Source organism: Geospiza fortis, unplaced genomic scaffold, assembly GCF_000277835.1.
Source record: "Geospiza fortis unplaced genomic scaffold, GeoFor_1.0 scaffold95, whole genome shotgun sequence".
NCBI lineage: Eukaryota > Metazoa > Chordata > Aves > Passeriformes > Thraupidae > Geospiza > Geospiza fortis.
The window spans coordinates 290,190-311,586 of NW_005054333.1; the positions used below are offsets into that span (position 1 = coordinate 290,190).

General features: G+C 36.0%; 1 protein-coding gene across 1 annotated transcript in view; it reads right to left on the reverse strand.

Moving 5' to 3' along the window:
* Positions 1-21,397, reverse strand: part of KCNH8 (potassium voltage-gated channel subfamily H member 8) — a 176,613-nt gene that overhangs the window by 55,196 nt on the left and 100,020 nt on the right. Inside the window, exons 6-7 of the mRNA XM_005421715.2 lie at positions 17,879-18,036; positions 12,525-12,732 (exon numbers count right to left, since the gene is read on the reverse strand). Coding sequence (XP_005421772.1) covers positions 12,525-12,732; positions 17,879-18,036 — 366 coding nt within the window. The remainder of the gene's footprint in view (positions 1-12,524; positions 12,733-17,878; positions 18,037-21,397) is intronic.

A 21,397-nucleotide genomic window follows, 5' to 3' on the forward strand; every position in this document is an offset into this window, starting at 1 on the left:
TCAAAGAGTCATTTAGAAAAGGAATGTTCTCGAAGCTCTTCCCTATGATAAGCTGGTACAGCTCTTCTCAACAGTAATTTGTTAGATGACGATGAAAATGTGGGAGATTTAAATCCTTCTTGCTTTTGCAAGTCAGCTGTTTACTCTCTAGTTCCCACACCTTTGAATTACAGAATCAACTAGATTGGAAAAGACCTTTGTACCATTAGGTCCAAAGAAAGGATAAGATGGGGAAATTTTCAATATCAACTTTCTGCAATAGTAGAAGGCAATACATGCAAAGCACTTAATATAGTTAACTATTTTTATTAAAAGTTTTATTTTTTACTAGGAATAGTTTACAAATAGCTTCAATGCCATTAACCTATTTGGAGTGAAGAAAAACACTTTTTAATTTTTTTAAAATTATCTTGCTTTGTTCTGCCCAGTATATTTTCCTAGGGTTCTTGCACTAAAAAAAAAAAAATAGTAGTATAAGTAAATTAACTACTTTTTTGGTGAAATAGTATAATGTTAATTTAATTTTTAGATTACAGGTAAACCATACAAATATAAACGTATAGGTAATTTGAGAAACAAAATTGTAAGGCCATATTCAGAAGCATGTAAATTATGTGAATATTCTCTTTAAGGAAATGCTTTCAGTGTCCCTGCAGAAAGAGTTTCAGTATTTAACATTACTGCTCCTTAGGCAATTTGGCTGTTACTGTCGTTTTTCCATGCTATTAAATGCCTTGCAGCTAAGTTTGGAATTAGACACATTTGTGCTGGTCATCCACTCAGTGCAAAGAGCACGTCCATCTATGCCCCCTTTGCTTCCCTGTGCTCCATCAGTCTGTACCCATCTGTTAGAGCTTTTCAGATCTTATATTTAGACTGTAATATCCTCTTGGGCAAGAGCAGCCTTTTTATCCTGTGTTAATTCAGCAATGGAGACAAGAGGGCCTTGACCCATAAGTAGCATCCCAGGTGTTCCTGCAATAATATTGATGGTAATGAGGGGTTTTTTTGTTTTTTTTATGGTGTCAGCTAAAGAGTTAGAAAGCTGTTTTGCAGCTCTATGTCTTTGGTGTCCAAATCATGCCAAAAAGCTACTACAGGCAGGCTATTCATATATTTTTAAAGGAATAAGAACCCTCCTCCATAAGCAATAGAGATGACTTTAAAATGAAATAATTATTATCAAAATATGCCAAAATCTCCCACACAACACAGACTTGCAGAATGTAAGTTTTAAAGTTGCTACCAAAGCTTTGTATCTAAGTGTTCATGGCATGGCATAGTTGGTAAATTAATCTCACCTCTACCCTGCTGTTCTCACTGCTCAGTTCTCACCATCAGAGAAATACAAAATAAAGTCTTTCAGTTCTTATGACTATTTCTCAGTCCTAAGAGTTAATATATTAAAGTTCTGACTCAGAATCTGCAAATAAATTCTCATGGAAGCAGTGACAGTGGTAATCAAGATCTTAAAATCTTTGTAAAAAAAAGTATTGTTTATTTGCAAGAACAAGATATCAAGAGGACTATATATTTTTAGAAAATCAGTGTAATTTGCTACACATATTTTGTATTTTCATTCTGTCTGTCAGAAGTCTGCAAGAGTAGAGCTGTTTACTTCCAGATTCCACTTTTTAAATCTGAGTAATGCAAGAAGTGGTCCCTGGCAGGTGGTACCTTCCCCTCTCCTGCCATCTTTCCCACTCCAGAAATCAAGCCAACTCTCAGCACCTACTACCTGTTCAAATGCAGTCTCCCAAACTGGCAAAACAGGGGCAGAAGCCTTAAAGCAGGGGCAGAAGCCTCAGCACAGAAACTGTTTCCTTCTGTAGGTCTAACTGCAAAGGAAAGGTTAATTGCAGAATTGCAATAAAACCATACTAATTTCCATCTGAATGGCCTGCATGATCACACAGGAGATGATAATGACAGAGATCAGTTTGGGTCAGCACAGACTGCTGCAGCCTACCTGAAATCCATTTCTCCTTGTCTTCTTTATTGCTGACTTCCATGCTGGTTAGATAACAGCTAAGTGTGCTAACTCTTGCTCCAGTCCTCTCCTTGCTTGCTCCATAGATTTTACAGCATTGTCTAAACATTCCCCTTTGTGTTCTTATCTAAGGAGCCACTGTGTTGAACAGGGACCTGCCTCTGACAGGCAGCCCTATGATAAATGGTATTAGCACTTTATTTGCTCTTGCTTTGTCTTAGGTTTTTTTATTCCTTGATTGTAGAACATAGGTAACATTTTTAAATTCTTTTTTTTTTTATTATGTGCTACTTGACTCAAGGAAGTTTAGATCCAAATGTATTTGGCTTTTGTGAGGGGGAGATCAACAATAGGGGATCTGTTACTCTGGATTATGTGTAAAGATAATAAAAAAACCCCATGAATTTGCAGTGTAATAAGGGCTTGATGTAAAGAAAAAGCAAAAAGTAGAGAAGAAAGGTGGTGTCTTAATGGAAAAGTACACTACATTTTTAAAGCTGATGCAGTTCTGAAATAACACATCTGTGTCTGCAGACATGACAGGTCTTTTTGAAGAGTGTGACATAAGGGAATCCTAAGCATTAGCATTTTTATCTCCAGCTCTCTTAAAACTGACAATGAAAAACAATTTAGAATAATTAGGTATAATTACTTTTACAGAATGTGTCTTGTGAAAAACTTTACATGCTGCAGAATTCATTGACATACTCTCACAGCTTCACATTGGCTTCTTTGACTAAAGTAAGTACTAGGTAACTTTAAGCACTGTCACCTGAAAGGACAAAAGGAATAGAAATATTTGTCAGGGTGTACGAAAATGGAAGAGAGACTGGAAAGACTCTTGAATAATTTCTTCATTTCTGTACAGAAATGATTTTCTATTCTGTCAGCAGAAAACCCTTCTTTTATTAAGCACCTGCTCTGGTAAAGGGCAGAGAAAAAAGGATAAATAAATAGAAAATAGGAATATATGCAAAGGATATCTCTATATTAAAAATTTAAGGCATGTGCTACAAAAGAAAAGAAAGCTATTTTCGTCTTTATGGGATGTCTTTGGAACGCAACATGGCTTTCCAGCACCCTAGGATCTCTACCTAGAAATGTGATGGGGCTGAGAGGCAGTCCAATCACCTACTGAAGCAGCTGCTGGAAAGATTTCAAAATACATAGCAAAGGCTTTGTGGGTTTAAACTGAATTGAAAAATTACAGTTTGAACAGCCACGCCATGAGCTTTAAAACAGAAGTAGGAATTTCTGAGTCCTAACAGAACTTCTATAACACCAATGTGCGAGACACTAATGTTTTAGGAAATTATACAGAGCTCTCAGAGGAGGGTAGTGTAACTCTAGTACAAGCTACCCACACTCCAGCCAAGGTTTTCAGGACTTGGATGGAGCAAGCTGTGTTGGACCCAGTTTACTGCCTGTGTTGGTCCTGGTACAATTATCTAACTCTTTCAAATAAACCCCAGAGGCTCTCTGCAGCCAAGAGATCTACAGTTCCAAGTACAGTTAAGGGTTAAAGACTCTGATGTAACTTCAAATTGATTGAACAGAGCTTCTATGCACAATATTTTCAACTTGCAATTAATTATGCAAGTTGAATATGTCTGGTGTTCCCATTACAGAAGCCATGTAGAAAGATCCTGGCATTATTTTACCTCTTGGGACCACCCCCTCTTCTGGGGTATTTACTAGGCAGATTTTTCCCCTACGTATGGCACTTAGAATTTCTGTCATGGTTGCAGAAATTAGTCCAGATACAGCTTTTCCACTGAGATAAAAATTGCCTTGTAGAACTAATAAATGATACCCAGGTAATCTGTGGTTCAATGCAGCAGGACACTGTCAAATCTCAGGGGCTTTGTCTGCAAGCCAGATTTTTACCTTTGACTTTAAATCTGTCCAAAATTTTTTTTATTAGTTACAAAATCTTGGAAATGTATTAATAATGATGTAAAAAAATCACACTCCATTTAATAAACTACTTTCATGCCTGTTTTTTTCTGGGCTACAAATCCAATAAGGTATCTCAGTCCTGGGCTATTTGGTGATTGCTTAAAATGGTTCAATCAGAAGGCAAAGTACGGTGTGTAAAGGAAAATACAGTTTAATCAAGGAACTAAGCCTATAGGAAAGAACAGCAGGGAAGACTTACTAAGGCCCAGAGCAGCTAAAATACAAATTGATGTTAATCTAAATGCAAAGGGAATGCTTCAGTTCAGCTCAATAAATGATATTTTAGTTTCACACACCTGCACCTCAAAAACACTGGTTTGGGTTTAGAAATAGAAAATGAATAATTTCTACAAACTTAATTTCTATGAATATTTTAAAATATAAATTTATAAGCCCTTCCAAAACCTTAATTTGTAAGTGTAGGTGTTTACCATGTGCAGACAGGTTTCCACACATACTTCCCACATATGTTCTGGTGATTACAGTTTTGCACATGAAACTCCCTTGCAGCAGTTAAATTTCTCTCTGTCCAATCTGACCGACTGACAGACACAGAAAATACTATGTGCCTCTGCTTTTATTGTGCAAAAAAAATGAATAGCTGCATTACCTGCAAATAGGATTTCTTCAAAAGCCAGATGAACTTTCTCTCATTTCTACCTTATTCAAAAGTCTAACCCAATTAGGGGAAAAAAAAAGTTTTCTTTCATTAATAGTTCACACCACAAGCTTCTCCAAATTTGGTCTCATATATAATATTTTACATAAAAAATTATTTTCACCATTCAGGTTAGATATCCAGCAGACTTTAAATAAAGATTTTTTTGGTTGTTTTGAAATACATAGTACATTAATTCTAATTTCTTCATGATTTTAATGATTTTATTGATATTTGTTCTAACAAGGCTAGATATTGTGAACCTCAAAGAGTTCATGGAAAATTTACGCATTACGTGTACAATAAAGCCATTACTTTCACAGAGGACTAAAACTTTTAAGGATTAAAAACAGCAATAAAATTATTTAAAAGCATTCCAATGTTAGACATTCTCCTGGGATGAAAATTTTCTGCTAGAACTGCTTTAGGGTGTTTCATCACTATGTAATCCTTCAGAATTTTGGTATATCCTTGTCTTTTTCAAAGTATTTACAATGTAATAAGTACTGTTTGTAGTCATTCATAAGCTGAGTAGTTTGAAAAGTTTCAAAGTGATCAACTTGTTTTGGTTGTCTACTTTATTCCTATTATTATTTCTGTATGACACTCCAGGGGCTAATTATTTTCTATAATGCTGCAAGAAACCACCCAAACTAGTTGGCTGAGTCTCTCAGATATTGATACCCCAAATACTTCACAAGAGTGGTAACCATCAATCCTTTCCTTCAAATATTAATTAGCAGTGAATTTTCAGCCCTGCTTCCTGCAAAAAAAACCACCAAAAAACTAGACAGGTGAGTACACAGTTATTTCTATTCCACACAACAATGGACCTTCAATACAGGTACCCCAGGTCAAGAGAGCATTAAAATTGATTTTACTAAATTGAAGATACCAGCAGTCATGCATGACATAAGTATATTTTTAAGACTCTTTTTCTTAAAGATGCATCTTCAAAACCAGAAAGGACCATAGTTCTAGAGGAATAGGTTCTGTTATTACTAATGACTAAAAATGAAGAAAACCCATAATTGAAGCAGATTGGAAACGAAATTAAAAGTCAAACATTCAGGTAGAGAGATGACAGACTGAAGTGAACAATTGATCACTGCTAGGGAATGAGCTAGCACCATAATATTTTATACACTATAATGTCTGTGCAGGGCTGAGCAGTGTAGTCAGCATGATGTTCTTTCTTGTTCTGCACAAGGATTCATAAATCCACACGTGTCACTTCTAACCTGATGGATGTGTGTTTGGAGCAGTGAAACCAGACCAATATTTTACAGTAGAACACAGCTCTCTTGGCTGAGATCCTTGGAAATTTACAACTACTCTTTCTGGCAGTGAGGAGAATTCACTTAGTTCCTACAGTGCCACAAAACAAACCGAAAGGATGTTCCCACTAAAGCAGACCAGGGCATGCTGGGCACCTGTGCTGAGCCTTGCCATCTGCCAGACAGCTCGAGAGCAGGGGCCAGCTGCAGCCTTTCCCAAGGCTCCAGTTGGAGCTCATTAGAACCAGCTCTTCACAAGCTGAACATTTATGGAAATTACTGGAAGCTGTTTTGATATAGGTCCAGGCTTAAGCTCCAGAAGGTAGGTCTAGAATACAGAAGTAGGCACACGTACCTGCATGCCCCAAACGTTCCCATCATGGGGGTCCAAAACCTCTTAATTGCTTAGCACTACACTTTTATCATGTGGCTTCTGTTAGCTGATTTTCCTGACAGCCCCACTACCTGGAGATTTGTGATCACACAAAATCTTAGTTTCCATATATTTTTTTTGGAACTAAGTTCCTGGTCGCCAATGTTGCTAAGAATGTGTTGCAAACATGAGTCTCAGAGGGTTCAAAAGCAGACTGGTAATCACACATTTTAAAAATTATCATTATTTTTCATATTTTTAAAATGTTTTTTAAGAATGCTTAGATTTAGTAAAAGTGCTCATGTCACATTCAAACCCAAATTTTTCATCCTTTAGCAGAAGGAAATGTTGTACAGGGACAAAGCTGGAATGATCTAAGATCATTAATAGTGAAGATAATTTGTATATAAAAAAAGAAAAATAAACACCACTTCTATCTCAACTTTCACACCAAGCCTTCTGTCACATCTATCCATTTAAGTAATTTTGCTTTGCAAAAATACCTTCACATTTACCTGCTTCTGCAGTACATTCTGAGACTTACTATAATATGAAAACACCAGGAGTTAAAAGTTAATTATTGCTTTGAAAAATTACGTATTGTATTGATCGATAATGGAAAAAATGGCACTGATTTTTCTCATATGATTTCTACTGTTATTTACCTAAGGGTTATGCTGTGTCTAAGAGCACCAGGAATTTGTTAGTTCACTAACATACAATATTTGTGGAAGAACTAGCAGATGCACACATACCTAAAAATAATCTTTCTTCTGAGAAGAGGATAGCCTGAGTTTTAACCTGAATAAATACACCAATGCCACAAGTATCTATCGTGAACTTTAAATCTGTACCTTCAGAATTCCTGCTAAAATTTCTCAGAACCTTGTGAAAACTAAAACCAGCTCCCTCTGGTTTCTTAGCATAAACTAGGGAAAAGCTTCCTGGCACTAAAACTTCCCAGGCTGTTGAAACTCAAGAGAATTACAGGTAAATGTCTCTCTTAATGGATATTCCAACTTGATGCTGGAATTACAAAATTCTGACAAGAGTGAAGCTATGTGGGGACCACAAAGGACATGGGTAGAATTTTGAAACTTGAACTCAAGGTTTTAGCTTAAAGTTTGCATCTAGTATATAGGACACCTACATTTTGGAAAACCCATTTCAGCCAACTTCTGCATTGGGCCAGAAGCATCACAATCCTTAGAGATTTAAGATACTTGGAGATTCTCTACTATCTGCACCAAGTGGAGATCTTTCAGTCACCTTGTCCCTCCATCTAAATTTATTGAAGAACTCAGTGGGGAAGGTAGTATTTTGAATTCAGGCTGTTCACTTCAGTCCAACATGGGACACATAACACCTGAGTGAAAGACCCTGAAGGCACAGCCTTATTTTCAGCCTTTCCTACTGGCACTACTCAGGTGCTGAGCACCTTTTCCTGTACCTTGCCACTGACAGCTAATTGTGAGTGTTCACTGGGAGCCAGCATCTAAGTCCTTTTAAAGGCTCTGACTGCAAGAGTGTGATAAACAAAGTGTGTGTGGGAAGTTTTATATTGCGGAATATGTGGTCCCAGCACAATTGAGTTCTTGTTTTCAAAAGTGCTGTACATTAAAAAACTAATAGAAAATTACTAAAAACCTGAGATGAAAATTAAGGTATTCAGCTGAAATAAAGATTTAAATAGCTGAAGAACAATGTCCTTTACGGACTGATTTTAAAGCTTATTCCAAAGAAAACATTTATTAACTATAAAAAACACAGGTTATTATTTTAGTATATTTTCCATTGATAAGAACCCCATCCATAGCCAGAATGTTGTGTTACTGTAGGAATAATAAAAAGTTGCAGCTAAATTTCTGGTGGATAGGAAGGAAAGTTTTTTTGAGACAGTGACACAAATTATACTTGACAGTTTTGATTATCTAAGGGAGCCAGCATCCTCACTCTTGGCCCTCTCCTAATCTCCTTGCTACACTCAAGACAGCTGGGTTTCAACAGCTCGCATGGTTCTCACAGAACGAATGCCTTCAGCAACAGGAAATATTTTCAGTATTATGTTTCCTCTAGAGTCAAGTAGAAAAATAATTTTCTTGTGTTTAATAAGATCTTTAAAGTGTATAGTATATAGCTCAGTATATATTAATACCAAAAAGCAATCAGCGAATAAAGATCCCATGCCTAAATCTGATGCCAATTAAACTATAGAAATGGGAGCCAATGGAACTGGATTGTTAGTATCAGCCAGAAACCTAAACACAGTCTAGCCCCTACTCTGTGTCAGTGAACAGAAAATTTATTTTTTTACAGGTTGGTGGGGATCATGCCATGTCCCCTGAGACATCTGTTTCACCAATGAAAACAAATGAGGGGAACAAAGTGAAATTAACAGAGAGGGACCTGAAAATGCCAAAAGGGAAAAGCAGGGCAAGAACTGTACCATTGTCTCCAGTGGGTGGGAATGATGTGTCCAGGAGCTGTGGTTTTATCAGACATTAGAGTCAAAATGCTGCACATGGAACAACTCTTTCCTAAGATGGGAGAACTTGCTGAGGTAAAGGTTTCCAGCGGCTAAAAGCAGTGCCCATGGTGCATATCTTCCGAATAATGTAATCAGTTAAATCTAACAATACTAGAGCTAAGCAAGAGGTCCAGTTTTTAATGTTATGTCCCAAGGCCCCCACATCAGGACAGTTCATCAGTAATAGACCCAGACACTTCACTTTTCTCCTTGTACAACCACGTGACTACATTTGTGAATATAACCATGTTTTTAAATTGTTTGCCATGGGAATGTTGCCTGAATAAGGACAAAAAGTGAAATAAAGGCTTACAGGAATTAGGTCCAGGAAGAACAAAGCAAATGCCATTTTCTGTTCTGGGTATTTTCATAGGAACAATGTTATCACTCCCATTGCCCCTATTCGAATGCAAATTAAGCACCACAGTTGTTTAAATTAGCTAGAGAAATAGATACAGGAAGCAAATGCTGCTAGATCTGGGCCATGGTGCATATCTGATGGCACAGCAAGGTTCAAAGTATTCTGTTAACAGTACTGCAGCTTTAAAATGTTTGCTTTAAGTGTTAGCAAGCCTCAGTCTTGAAATCTGTGCTACAGGTTGTCTGAGGAAGCACTAAATGGAGTAAGTAAAAGCTAATAGCTTTTTTCTCCCTTTGCCTCTACCCCCCAAAAATAGCGACAAACATAAAAAGCAAATAAATCTTCTTTTCATTCCAGAGATAATTTTCCTTTCTTAGAACAAACCCATCCCTATATTTCAGCTATTCCATACATTGCAGCATCCATACTCATAGTGCCATACTGTTTTCAAGTGGACATCACCTGAGACATTCCAGTGAAGAATAAAAAATAGAATTTCCAAGGAAGAGACACATTTCCTTTAATAAAAAAAAAATTGGAATTGTAATTTTTGTATGTTTTTTTTTAATGTTTGCCTTTAGAAAGCCTCTCAAAGGCTGAAATAAACTCTGTATATGATGCATTGATGGAAACTTGAGTCTCCAGTTCTGGTATATAGAAATTAAAAGTTAAAAAATTAAAACCTTGAAGTATAAGAGTAAGGATCATATTCTACTGCTTTGCCTGCAGTAAGAAACCTCTTTTACATGCTCTTCAAAACAGCACAAATTTTTCAGCTGAGGTCTTCCTTCAGGTGAAGAGAATATCTTCAGTGCCTTACAGTAATACTACCTTAATTATACTCCAAGCAAGATTTCTCCAGTGTGCATTATTTGCTTATGATTTATTATTATTTCCAGACCCCATTTTACTTTGCTTAATCACTCACACTCTAAATTACAACTACTATTCTCCCCTCAAATTATCCCCAGTGTGGATGCTATGAAGTGTAGTGAACTTGTCATTTGAAGTTTTCTCAATTGACAAAGAAACGTTGGCTACATATAATCACCAGAATAGCAAAAGGTACACAGAGGACCAAGACTTAATTTCATTGTGTTTCATCAGCAAGTAGTTTGCATGTAGAGAGCAGTAGAATGTACTGATTGAAAAAATTACATAATCTAAATTTTTGTGCTCATATATGCTCATAAGCTTAACCAGAAATTTTGTCAGTGCTGGAGTGGTCCTTGCAAAACAACAGCTTCATGACAGATATCTGGAATTTTCTGAGCTCTTTTCTTTCAACCAGTATCTAATACCTTAACATTTTAAACCTTTAACATTTTAAAACCATTTCATAAAAAAAACAACCCACCAAGCAAACAAAAAAAAATCCAAACAAATCCCCAAAGCTATAAATTATTTAACTTAGCTCTAGAACTAATATCTGTAGGAGCATTACAGGAGTCATTGCAATATCATTTTTATTATAAATTTATAGCATCTAAATATTTTAGAGACCATCCACGAAGGTTATGGAACAACCTTCCAGGCAAAAATGCAAACTCATACCTTTAGGAAAGAAAAACCCTAAAAGAATGCCTACCTATCTGTAAGCCCAATAGAGAAGCCCTTTTTCCTTGTAGAAGGCGAAAGTCTGTGAGCACACACCACTAAGTGCTTTGGCCCATCCAATGTGGAAATGCACTACCTACAGATGTCCAGGGAATGTCCCTCATTGTCACAGGCTGAGGTAAGTTGGTGGTGAGGGGCTGTTAAGGAGCACTTCCAGCCTGGGAAGCCCACTGGAAGATGATCAGTTTGTGATAACCCAGATACAATCCCCTGCACTGGGACACAAGTGGGACTTCTGGGAAATATCTCTGTTCCAGTTAAACTGGGATTGGTTCTAGTGAGGCTGTTGGAACATTTGGTTATTACTGCTGTTGCCCAAGAAAGGACAAAACTGATGGGAGAAGGTTAATGTTTTCATAGTAATAAATGCCAAGAGCCCCACAAGGAGTGTTTTCTGAATATGGCCTTGCCTCAGGGAAAAGGGAGCATGGGGAGCATGGCCAACAGCCCTACCCAGGGAGCAAGGATGCAGCCCACCATCATCATTTGGACTGCAATGAGTGCTTTGAAAGCAGCTATTGTTTGTGGCCTACATAAGCTGACAAAGTGCCTTCAGACCTACTTCCCACCAGAGAGACATTATTATCATTATTATGATTATCTAGATTTGTTTCTCTGTTTGCGGTATTTGACCAATTTTTGCACAGTGGGCTTTCATTGTATATTCTCCCCTAGAGCTGCAGTCTTTTCTGTCAGAAGTTTGCTCTCTACAAAGAGTTTAGCAGCAGGTCACAGACCTGGTTTATAAATGAAAAGACAAATCAACAATCCACTTAGAAGAATAAGAAGACTCCACAAATCCTTAAGTAACCTTTTGAAAAACTAGAAACACATATTTCTTGAACTTTCTTCTTTTTCTCTTCCTGATCCAGCATCCTGGCTTCTCTGAGGTTGAGCACTTTTATATGATTGTTATTTTTCCCTCATATTTATCATAATTAGGTGATATTTAGAGACATGATAATGGGGGTAAGAAAAATCAAAGAAATTAAAGGAGATAAGAATAGGGCAATCTGCAGTTTGAATGCATATCACTGAGGCTTTTGTCACAGGTGTTCGCATTATTTTCCCCACATCAAATATTTTTTTTCTTGGGGAACTGTTTCACCTTTAGATAAACCTTGTATATAGAAGATGTTTCATTTCAGAAAGCTGAAGAGTTAATGTAGAACACTTAGGTCAGAATGAAGGCTGGGGTAGAAACTAAAGATTGGACCAAAAATGACCATTCCATTGATGAACATTATAAACATTGATAAGCATCTGCTCTGAAAAATCTAAGCCTGCAGATCCTTTAAATAGTAATTTCAAAGGGAGTTTTTAACTTGAAGACATTTCAGGGCCTATCTGTTTCAATGCATAGGAAGAAATAATCTGCACACTTGAGGGAATGTTTTGGTTGATGAATTTTCCTCATTTGCAAAACCAGGATGAGTTGTCTAATGTATTCTTCTACGCAGTCTGTCTCGTCATTTCCTATACAGATCCTGAATTTTCCCAACTTTGAATCACTCTTAAAAATCTAAAATGGTTTCATATTTTTTCCAACTGATTTTTATTTTAACCCTCATCTTCAGATTGACCTGAAATTCAGAGAGTGCCAGTCTCTTCCTTTTCTGTACAAACAGCACTAAATAATGGTATAAGATTGAGCAAAAACCTGAAATTTTGAGTGACTTATACATGCACTTTTATATATTTACACACATTTAAGGATATATACATGCCCATGTATATGTCCATACGGGAAGGAAGATCTTACCTATGTCCCAAGTAAGGGGGTTGTTCTGCTCCATCTCCCTTTTCCCTATGACATACCAGATGCAGGCCATCCAGTGAGCAAGCAAGGCAAACATGGACATGAGGAGCGTGAGGACGATTGTGCTGTGCTGGGAGTAGCGATCCAGCTTCTGCAGGAGGCGCAGCAGCCGCAGGAGCCGCACGGTTTTCAGAAGGTGGACAAGGGAAACCTGGGAGAACAGGGAGAGAAAAACCACTTGTCAGCACCCAAACAGCTTGGCAGCAGCTTACTTCTATCACACAGTCCTCTTGTTTCAAGAAAGGAAATTCTAAAGCTCTGTGAAATGTTGCCCACTCTTCATTCAGCTGCACATCTGACTGGACTAAATCTTAAGACAGCAGAGAACAGCAAAGAAGATGTTAAAAAAAAAGTGTGAAATGTTGATGTGTAAATACACAATTACTATTTCTGATATAAACCAAGCAAGCTTGAAATACTAGGAGATCTTTCATGTTATCTTTTTTTCATGCAGTTTTCTTTCAGATATATCTTAAAAATTTGTGTTTGTGAAAAACTGATTCTTCAGAGCTCTAGAAGAGAAACACAATTGTCAAACTGACCAAAGATCATTCAATTGCAATACGAAACCACAAAATAAGTATCTCCAAGCACACAGCTTCAGTTAACAGCAGACCTAATTTAACTGTGTATAAGATGAAACCAGCCTGTAATTTTGCATGGAAAAAAATTTTGCGTGGAAGAAGCAATAACAAATAGCAGTTATTTTGCAGAACAATAAAGCAGAGAAGTTAGAGAAGGCACAGACTTTTTTCTTGAGATTTAACCCTGTGTTAAATCACACAGGACCCTGTGGCCCCTGTTTAACAGGGACCTGGGCATATTTTACTGCTCTGCACTAAGTAGTAGTCCAAAAAAGCTTTCATTAAAACTTCTAATACTGCTTCTTAAATTCCTTAACTAAAATATTATTGCCTTTCAAGTTTATGTGGCAAAAGCAGCACCTAATCTGCTCAGCACCCTAAGTATACAGTAGTTTATGAGGTTTATGGCTCTGGATTTAGGGGAGTTACAGCATAAAGCAAACAGTCTCTGGATAACCCCAACCCTTCCAGAGCATCCTGCAACTGACCTCCATACCATATTGCACATAGCCCAGTTTTGCTGTGAATGTACTTGGCTTGCGCTTCAGCTGTTGGGCAAACAGAGTTAGCAAACAATATACAGATTAGGATCCAAACAGTTTTAATGTATTTGTCTAAGATTAAATAGCCATAATTTTTACTAACAGTAAGGGGTTTTTTGCTTCCTCCATTAATGAGACAGTAGGATTAAGGCCTGCTTGATGCAGGATACCCACATCAGCTGGAAAAGTAACATCAGACTTGACATGTCTTGCCGCAGCACTCCCAGAGCACAGTAAAGAGCACTCCCAAAAACAAGCCTAAAAACACAGCTCGATCAATATCCTTTTGCTTTCGCTAATCCAGAATATCCTGATGCTCAGCCTTTCTGTTACCAAAGATAACAATCTGAAATCTAAATTTTATTGGTGTGCATTCATCAACAGCTAAATCTGAGGTGGCTGACATATTTTGTAACATCAGGTGTTTTTGATTTTTTCAAAAGATTTAACAACTCATTGATTATATTCCACTCTCAGGAATTAAGTATGTGAGAAACCTGTAAAGAAGAAAATAAGGAATCTACAAGCATTATTTTTTTTTTTGTCACTACAGTTTTGGTAGTGCATAAGTAATTCTCCCATGAGACTCTTCAAAGGGCAATATTTGCACCCCGTTATTTAATGTGGGTTTTTTTTTCTCGAGAACCTTTACATTTTTTTTCATGCACGCAGAAAGGAAAAAAAGAAAATCAACAAAAATATGGCATTTTTTCAAAAAACATTGTTAAAATAAGGTCTGACATTTGAACACACCAATATTTACAAGGTTGTTTCTTGCATTTAATTTCTATGTCATTCTCCATCTACAGTGCCAGAGAATTAGTTGTGTCTGTGGCCTTAAACCCAAGAATATCTGCAAATATAGGGCAGAAGGCTGCAAAATATTTGAAGTAATTGCCAGGTTTATATTATTACAATCATATAGCTTTAATTTATAGTTATTCTTTAACTGCCATGAAACTGTACCAACCGCCTCTGTTTCAGGGGTAATTAATTTCACAAAATCTCTTTCTCTCTCATCAGCTTGTTTGAATCAAACATGGTTCTGTTGCACTTATAACATAAATGCACTTAAACATAAATTCATGACTGACTCTTCAAGGTGTAGCAGTAACATACAAACATTTGTATAATGTGTTTTTATATAATGATTGTATATGTGCTATGGCCTACACATTGGAGCCTTCATCTTCCCATGGGAGCCTATGTTGTAAAACATCACAATTAAATAATGATAGCTTTGGTGAAATTATTTCATTCTTTTTTTAAGATTCCCACAAACAGGAAATTGCAAAAGGACTTATAATTCTGTGTGCCCTGCCAGTTATCAATCTTCCATAAATTCTGACCATTTTTGTTATGCTACAGATATAAAGAAACGAATCATATATCATAATATTCTTTTTAATGTGGAAGCAGGTTTCATTTTAAGGCCTAAGGACTGCCCCATTCAAAATCATTTCTTCATAAAATTAAACACAGATGTAATTAATCATGTATTATTGCACTGAATTTTCTCATTAGTCATGCCAAATGCTCCTCTGGTATTGTGCCCAATATGTCATTGGAAGATCTAAAATGCCATCAGGCAGCTTCTTTTTCTATGTCACAAATTTAGGAAGACAAAATAAGGAGTCAGCACTCATACTTGTGCCTGCAAAGATTTTTCTTTGCCCACAGATATAAAATCATCAAAATTTTCAATTTTGTTAATAATTTTAGACTAGCTGGGTTAACGTTTTTCTGTCAAAAGGACAGGGACAGAACTTTATCTGAGATTAACACAAACTCAATCAGCATAGTCCTGAGAACTACTGACAACAAATAAAGTTGCTACAAACCAATGATGAAGTTCTCTGTTTAGAAGAATCATCTCCTACACAAAAAATGAATTAATGAAGAAATGGCATACATTTTAAGAAATGACTGATAGGAGAGATTTTAATTATTTTTTGTCCACCTGGTTATTTGCTTTGCCTCAAAAAATGATGCTAATGCCCTAAAACCATTGATAGCTACTCAAAAAGGAGCAATTTAATCATTATAACTAGAGTTTAATGGCCTGGTTTTTATGGCAACATTTGAAAACATATTTCCGTATATTAAGAGAACATTTATGTCAGATGAACAAAGGAAGGAGCTAGGCATGCACTGAGGATAGGAAGGAATGTGCCTGTGGTCTCAGATCTCCCAAGAGTCCCTGATTTTAATGCTAGGGCAGAATCCAGGTAAGGTGTAAAGGCAGTAGAGCCAACTCATATAGTTTAACTTCTGTTTCTTTCAAAATATTTACAAAACCAGCAAATGACTCCACAGCATTTACATGCACTCTGGCTCCATCAATCTCCAGCTGGGGTGTGACATATCTGTGCCATATATACACTGGTATGTATGGCACTATACCTATGGCTTGCAGAATTTAGAGTGTCCCTAAGTGTTTGGCCCTTGTGCCGGGACCTGAGCAGCAAAGGGATGAGATGCTCCCTGATGCCCCTTCTCACCGTTCTGTTGAGGCAACATCTGAAAGTCGATGAAGTGAAAATCTGAGAACAGACATGAGGAAATGGCTTGTTAAATCATGAAGTCTGGAAACAGCGTAGTGTGATTAACACCTCCCCCCGTTTTGAGACAACTGATAAGTCATTGTTATCTTGAGGTTTATATTAACAGTTGCCAAGTCTTGTCACGACAGGAGATATGATACAGTAAGGCACTGTGTTCCCATCAAGGAATCATACAGAGGTCTCATTCAGGGAAAAGGCTTCAAAGTATGACAGGAGATATGTATTAATCATATTATGACAGCATTTTTAATAACATGACATTTTAATTGTAAAAATAATCATTGGATAGTACTTTCTTTTCCAGAATTAAGTACAGTCCTTCCAGTAGGGACAAAAATTTATTTTCAGGTTTTTAAATTTTTCTTTGACTGTAAAAGTAAACATGGTTAACTTAATGAAAATTATTTATAGAAATTAAGCCAATGTTATTATGCTGGCTGTTTGGTTGGAGTGTAAGGGATAAACTGAGATAGTAATATGTTGAAATAGATTACCCAATTATAAGGAAACTGAACAATGTGAAACTATCAGGTTCTAAAAAGCATCTTCACTAGCATTAGATTGGTGGTTCATTATGTAATAAATGACATGAAAAGGGAGTTCATTGAAGGAAATGAAACTAAATTATAAAACCAAGCATGACACTTTGTATGGGACCCTTCCTGGCTAGTTCTTTTCTGTGTTTGTTGGGGTGTTTTTTGGTATGTGTTTTTCCTATCATCTCTGTACTTCTCTGTAACTCGCTTGTAATGAAATTGAGTGCATCTGTTTATGAAAGATCAAAATTATGGGAATTAGAAAGTGGACAGCTGACAACCTTAGTTTTTTATGACAAAAATCCACAAAATTAAGAAACATCTGCTGATATTTTTTTCAAAAATGAAACTTTTTGATTCAGAGGGTTCATTTCTGGGGGAGGATTGTTTGCTTGCTTGCTTATTGCAATTTTGCTTTGTAGATCCCTACTCTACAAAATCCAATAGGGCTAGCAGAATAAAAACCTTTGTCTTAGCATAAGTAAGCCTACACAAATATAATCCATCATGATTGTGACATCACCTAATTTTAGAACAAAAGATTTTCAAAGCAGATTAAGCTTTTTGTCATTACATTCCTAAAAAAAAAATAGTTGAAACCAAAGTCAAAGTAAGTGACAATTGTAAACAATACATGTTAGAACATACAAAAAGTTGGTAGTCATGCTGTAATTTTTTTCATGAAAATTCCCACAAGTAAAGAGAAAGAGGATTCCTGACTAAATAAACATGCTGATCATAACAATGATTTACTTTACCACAGTAAAAGAGTAGGAGTCTTGAAAAATTAAGGACTGAATTTATGCACTATAAGAGAGCAAAAGTCATAGCAAACTGTATTAGAGTAAAGTAATTAGACATGAAGCTAACATAGATGCAACTGTTTACAAAGCAAAGAGAATTGAATTAAAAATTGGTAGATCGAGGGTGAAAATACATCACAAAGCTGTAAAAGACAGCTAGGTATTTTATTTAATTCAATGTCAGTCTTCAGATCTGGGGGAAAAACCCCATATCAACGAACCCCTCTTGAAAAAAAGGGAACTATTGAGAAGACAAGTTAGTACTTACCACAGTGACGTTGAAAGCGTAAAGAAGATCAAAAGGAAGTGCAGCAATTAAGTCAATGATAAACCACGTAGTCACATAGTGGATACAAATAGATCTTGCTTCAAATATCACTTGGCCAGACTTGCTGACATATGTTGTTCGGAAATTTAAAATAATATCTGCTTGACAAAGAATGAACAGAATCAGAGACAGTGATTTCTTAATTCCTGGGCACAGCACCAGGAATCCAGAATAATGCTGATTGGTTTTCTTCTGCATCATAAATACCAGAACAATAATCTAATACAGAAACAAAAAAAACATGGTAGTAAGAGATGTACATACACGGAGTCAAACCAATGAAAGCATTTTTCTTTTCAAGGAGCAAATAAAATATCTAAAATATTTATCACTCACTGATTTAAAAGGGTGTTTGAATTAAAAAACAACATCCACACACATTGATCATTAACTGTACAAATATTGGTATTTTTCTAAATGAAAAAAATAAGGGTATTATTTTTGTCCATAAAATTTACTCACATTTTTTTGAAATAAAAAATCATTAATTATTTTATTTAAAAATGTGATTTAGTGATAGCTACTTAGCACAGATGATGAATGTCATCCCCAAGGATAACCATTTTTTATCAACTGAAAAATTCTGAACATACTTGAATAAAAGGTTTTTTGTGGTGGAGATCACAAAAGTGATATGAATTGCTTGGTGACTTGTGTATTTTGTATGCTCCCATCTAACATTCCAGGATGCGTGTCTTTCAGTATGAGATGTACTTTTGACGTCTTGCCAAAACACATTAGCACTTGGAAAAAAACTCAAGACTTGACAACAAAGTCTCAATTATTTTCATGTCCTAAAAGACAAAGACTATAATCTGTCCTCAAGCTATGCACCCTGTTTCTACTAACATTAGTGAGAACTACTCATGTAACTTTTACAGAGTCAGAAAAGGATGCAGCCAACCATTAAGGCTGGTGTTTCAGAGCAAGATATCTTTAGGGGAAAAAAAGAGATTGATTTGCATTTCTCCCTAGAAGTTCTTTAGGTAGGCTACACTAAGACTGCATGAAGTATGACCTTTTCTTCAAGCCTGTTTACCACAATATTCAAGAAGACAGGAAACAATCTTTTTCCTCCCCATTGGGGGCAAAAGAAAACAAAAGAGAGGTTCAGCACGCAGAGAAAGTCATGCTGGATCACTCCTTTGGAGTATCAGAAAAGATTCATTTAGGATAAATTTTGATCAAATCCCAAGTTCTAATGCTCTGGGTCTGAAGAATAATAATTTGTCAGGTTTCACTATCATAAAATTTTTATGCTGTCTTCTGCAGCTAGAAGCTAGACAGCCTGCTATGATCATTTGTCATACTGGTTAACCTGTACTTTGCTAGTAATAAACCTATACTATTTGCAACAGTTTGACCTTGGCTTCTACCTCCCTTGACCCAGTGGAGTCAATTAATTAAATTCCTAAATTAATGAAATCCGTAAATTAATGAAATCTTTGAGGAATTTCTCAGTTTTTTGGCACAGAATCATTTGATTCTGCATTTTTTTAGGATTTTGTGTAAAACCATAACACAAAGTGACCTAGACACACATTGGCAAGTATCTGGTTCACAGACTGAGGTCTTGCCGGTTATAATTGGTTCATGGTTTAAGGATGTTTTCCTTCAACCAGGCCCTCACGCTGAAGAGAAGATATAAGTGAAATCAGAGATATAATGATTTAGATTACCTCATGAAGTAGTCTCAGCTGTCCCTGCATTCTTAAAGCTACAAAAATGTTATGAAATTTTCAACAATATAGCTAAGATGGGAATATAGCATAATTTCCCATGGTTCATAATGATCAAGGCAGTGAGTTTAGCTCCACAGGTGCTTTGTAGAGACAGTTGGTTACTAGCCACATTTCCAGATCAGTATGGCAACACCAGTCACATACAGAACACCTTCATGAAGACTTTTTTCATAGAGATAAGAAAGATAAAGATATTTGCATCACTAGTATTTTGAAACTGCTCATTCTCATTTGTGTCACAAACTCCAAAGCACAGTAATCAAAGTCAGAAAAAGTATTTGCTTATTTATTGCCCATTAGTGTCTGTGAAACCACTAAAGCTTTAACAGTAAAGGAGACAAATTCTTGCTTTAAATCTAAGTACATCCAGTACACCAAAGGCTTATCAATGTGCATATGCAATTCACTGCTCAAGATTGAGGAAATTAGAGATTTTTCTGCACTGCACCCTTTTCTGCCATCCTATCAAAGCAATTTAGGGCAACAGCCCCAGATAATAGATATATACAAAAAAAAAAGGAAATGTTAAGTGCTTCTTTCTGCATCTAGTTTATTCGATAAAAGTCCAGAGGGTGGGAAGAGTGACCGATCTTGTATTTTTTAACAACCTTCTGAGCTATACTTGGGTGTAAACAGTTTCTTCATCTGCGCAATCTTATTTACAGCTAAACTGCTGTGCTAAAGTACTTACTGAGAAATCTGTAACGGAATACACAAGAAAAGAACTCCTGAGGCAAGAAACTTCTAAGAGCACAACAAAATCTTTAACACAAGTTTAGAAGTGACCATTTATTCTGAGAGATTGTTTTATTTCTAGGAATTATCTATTCCACAATGTTTTTGGAGATTTCTGTTAAGAAAGTGAAGATTTCTTTTTCCTTTTTTAAATAAATGTTTTCTTACAACTAATAATTTATTTACTAATGTGAAAATAGAAAATACTAATGCATTATTTAATATTTTAGAAATTGTTTGTTAATCTTACTGTGCAGCAGCTTCTACAAGCTGATGACAATTGAAAGAACAATCTGAAATTCAACACAGGCATCAATAATATAAAACTTTGGAGATTTCAGATAATTCAAGGGCTTCAAAACTAATGGTTTTCTCTAGTGCTGAGTTTGTTCCAAATGCTCTCAGATGAGGTGAGTTTTAATCATTTCCTACAACATGAAGGGCAACAATTTTAAGTTTACACTTATAAACAAGGCAAGAGGGACATTTAATCTCTGAGCTGATTCTTAAATCATATACTAAGTGACCCCAAAATATTTGGATAATTAGTGACTTAAATTTTTTCTGCAAGAGATACATTTGAATATCTTTAAGTATGCTTAAAGATATTCACAAAGGTATTCAACGGTAAAGATATTCACACTATCTTTAAGTATGTTCTAACAAAAACTTCAGCCTGTGAAAACCTCATATTTAAAGCTGTGTTTGATTGTTTCAAGATGGGACAAAGACTGCAATCTCTCTTCTGCTTTAGCACCTCTCACCAAATATTAATAACAAAGATTATTACTAAAGGAAAAAAAGTCTGAATTTATTTTATTGCAATTTTTTTAATGTGAGATAGGAAAGGATCATTTTAACTGGTCTTGTGAGTCACACATGTCATGTGCTCAGGAAAGCAAAACAGAGCATTTAAATAATGTCTCTGACATGAAAAATATCATTAAAAAGTCGCCTAAAACTAAATCAGGAGGAATAGCAG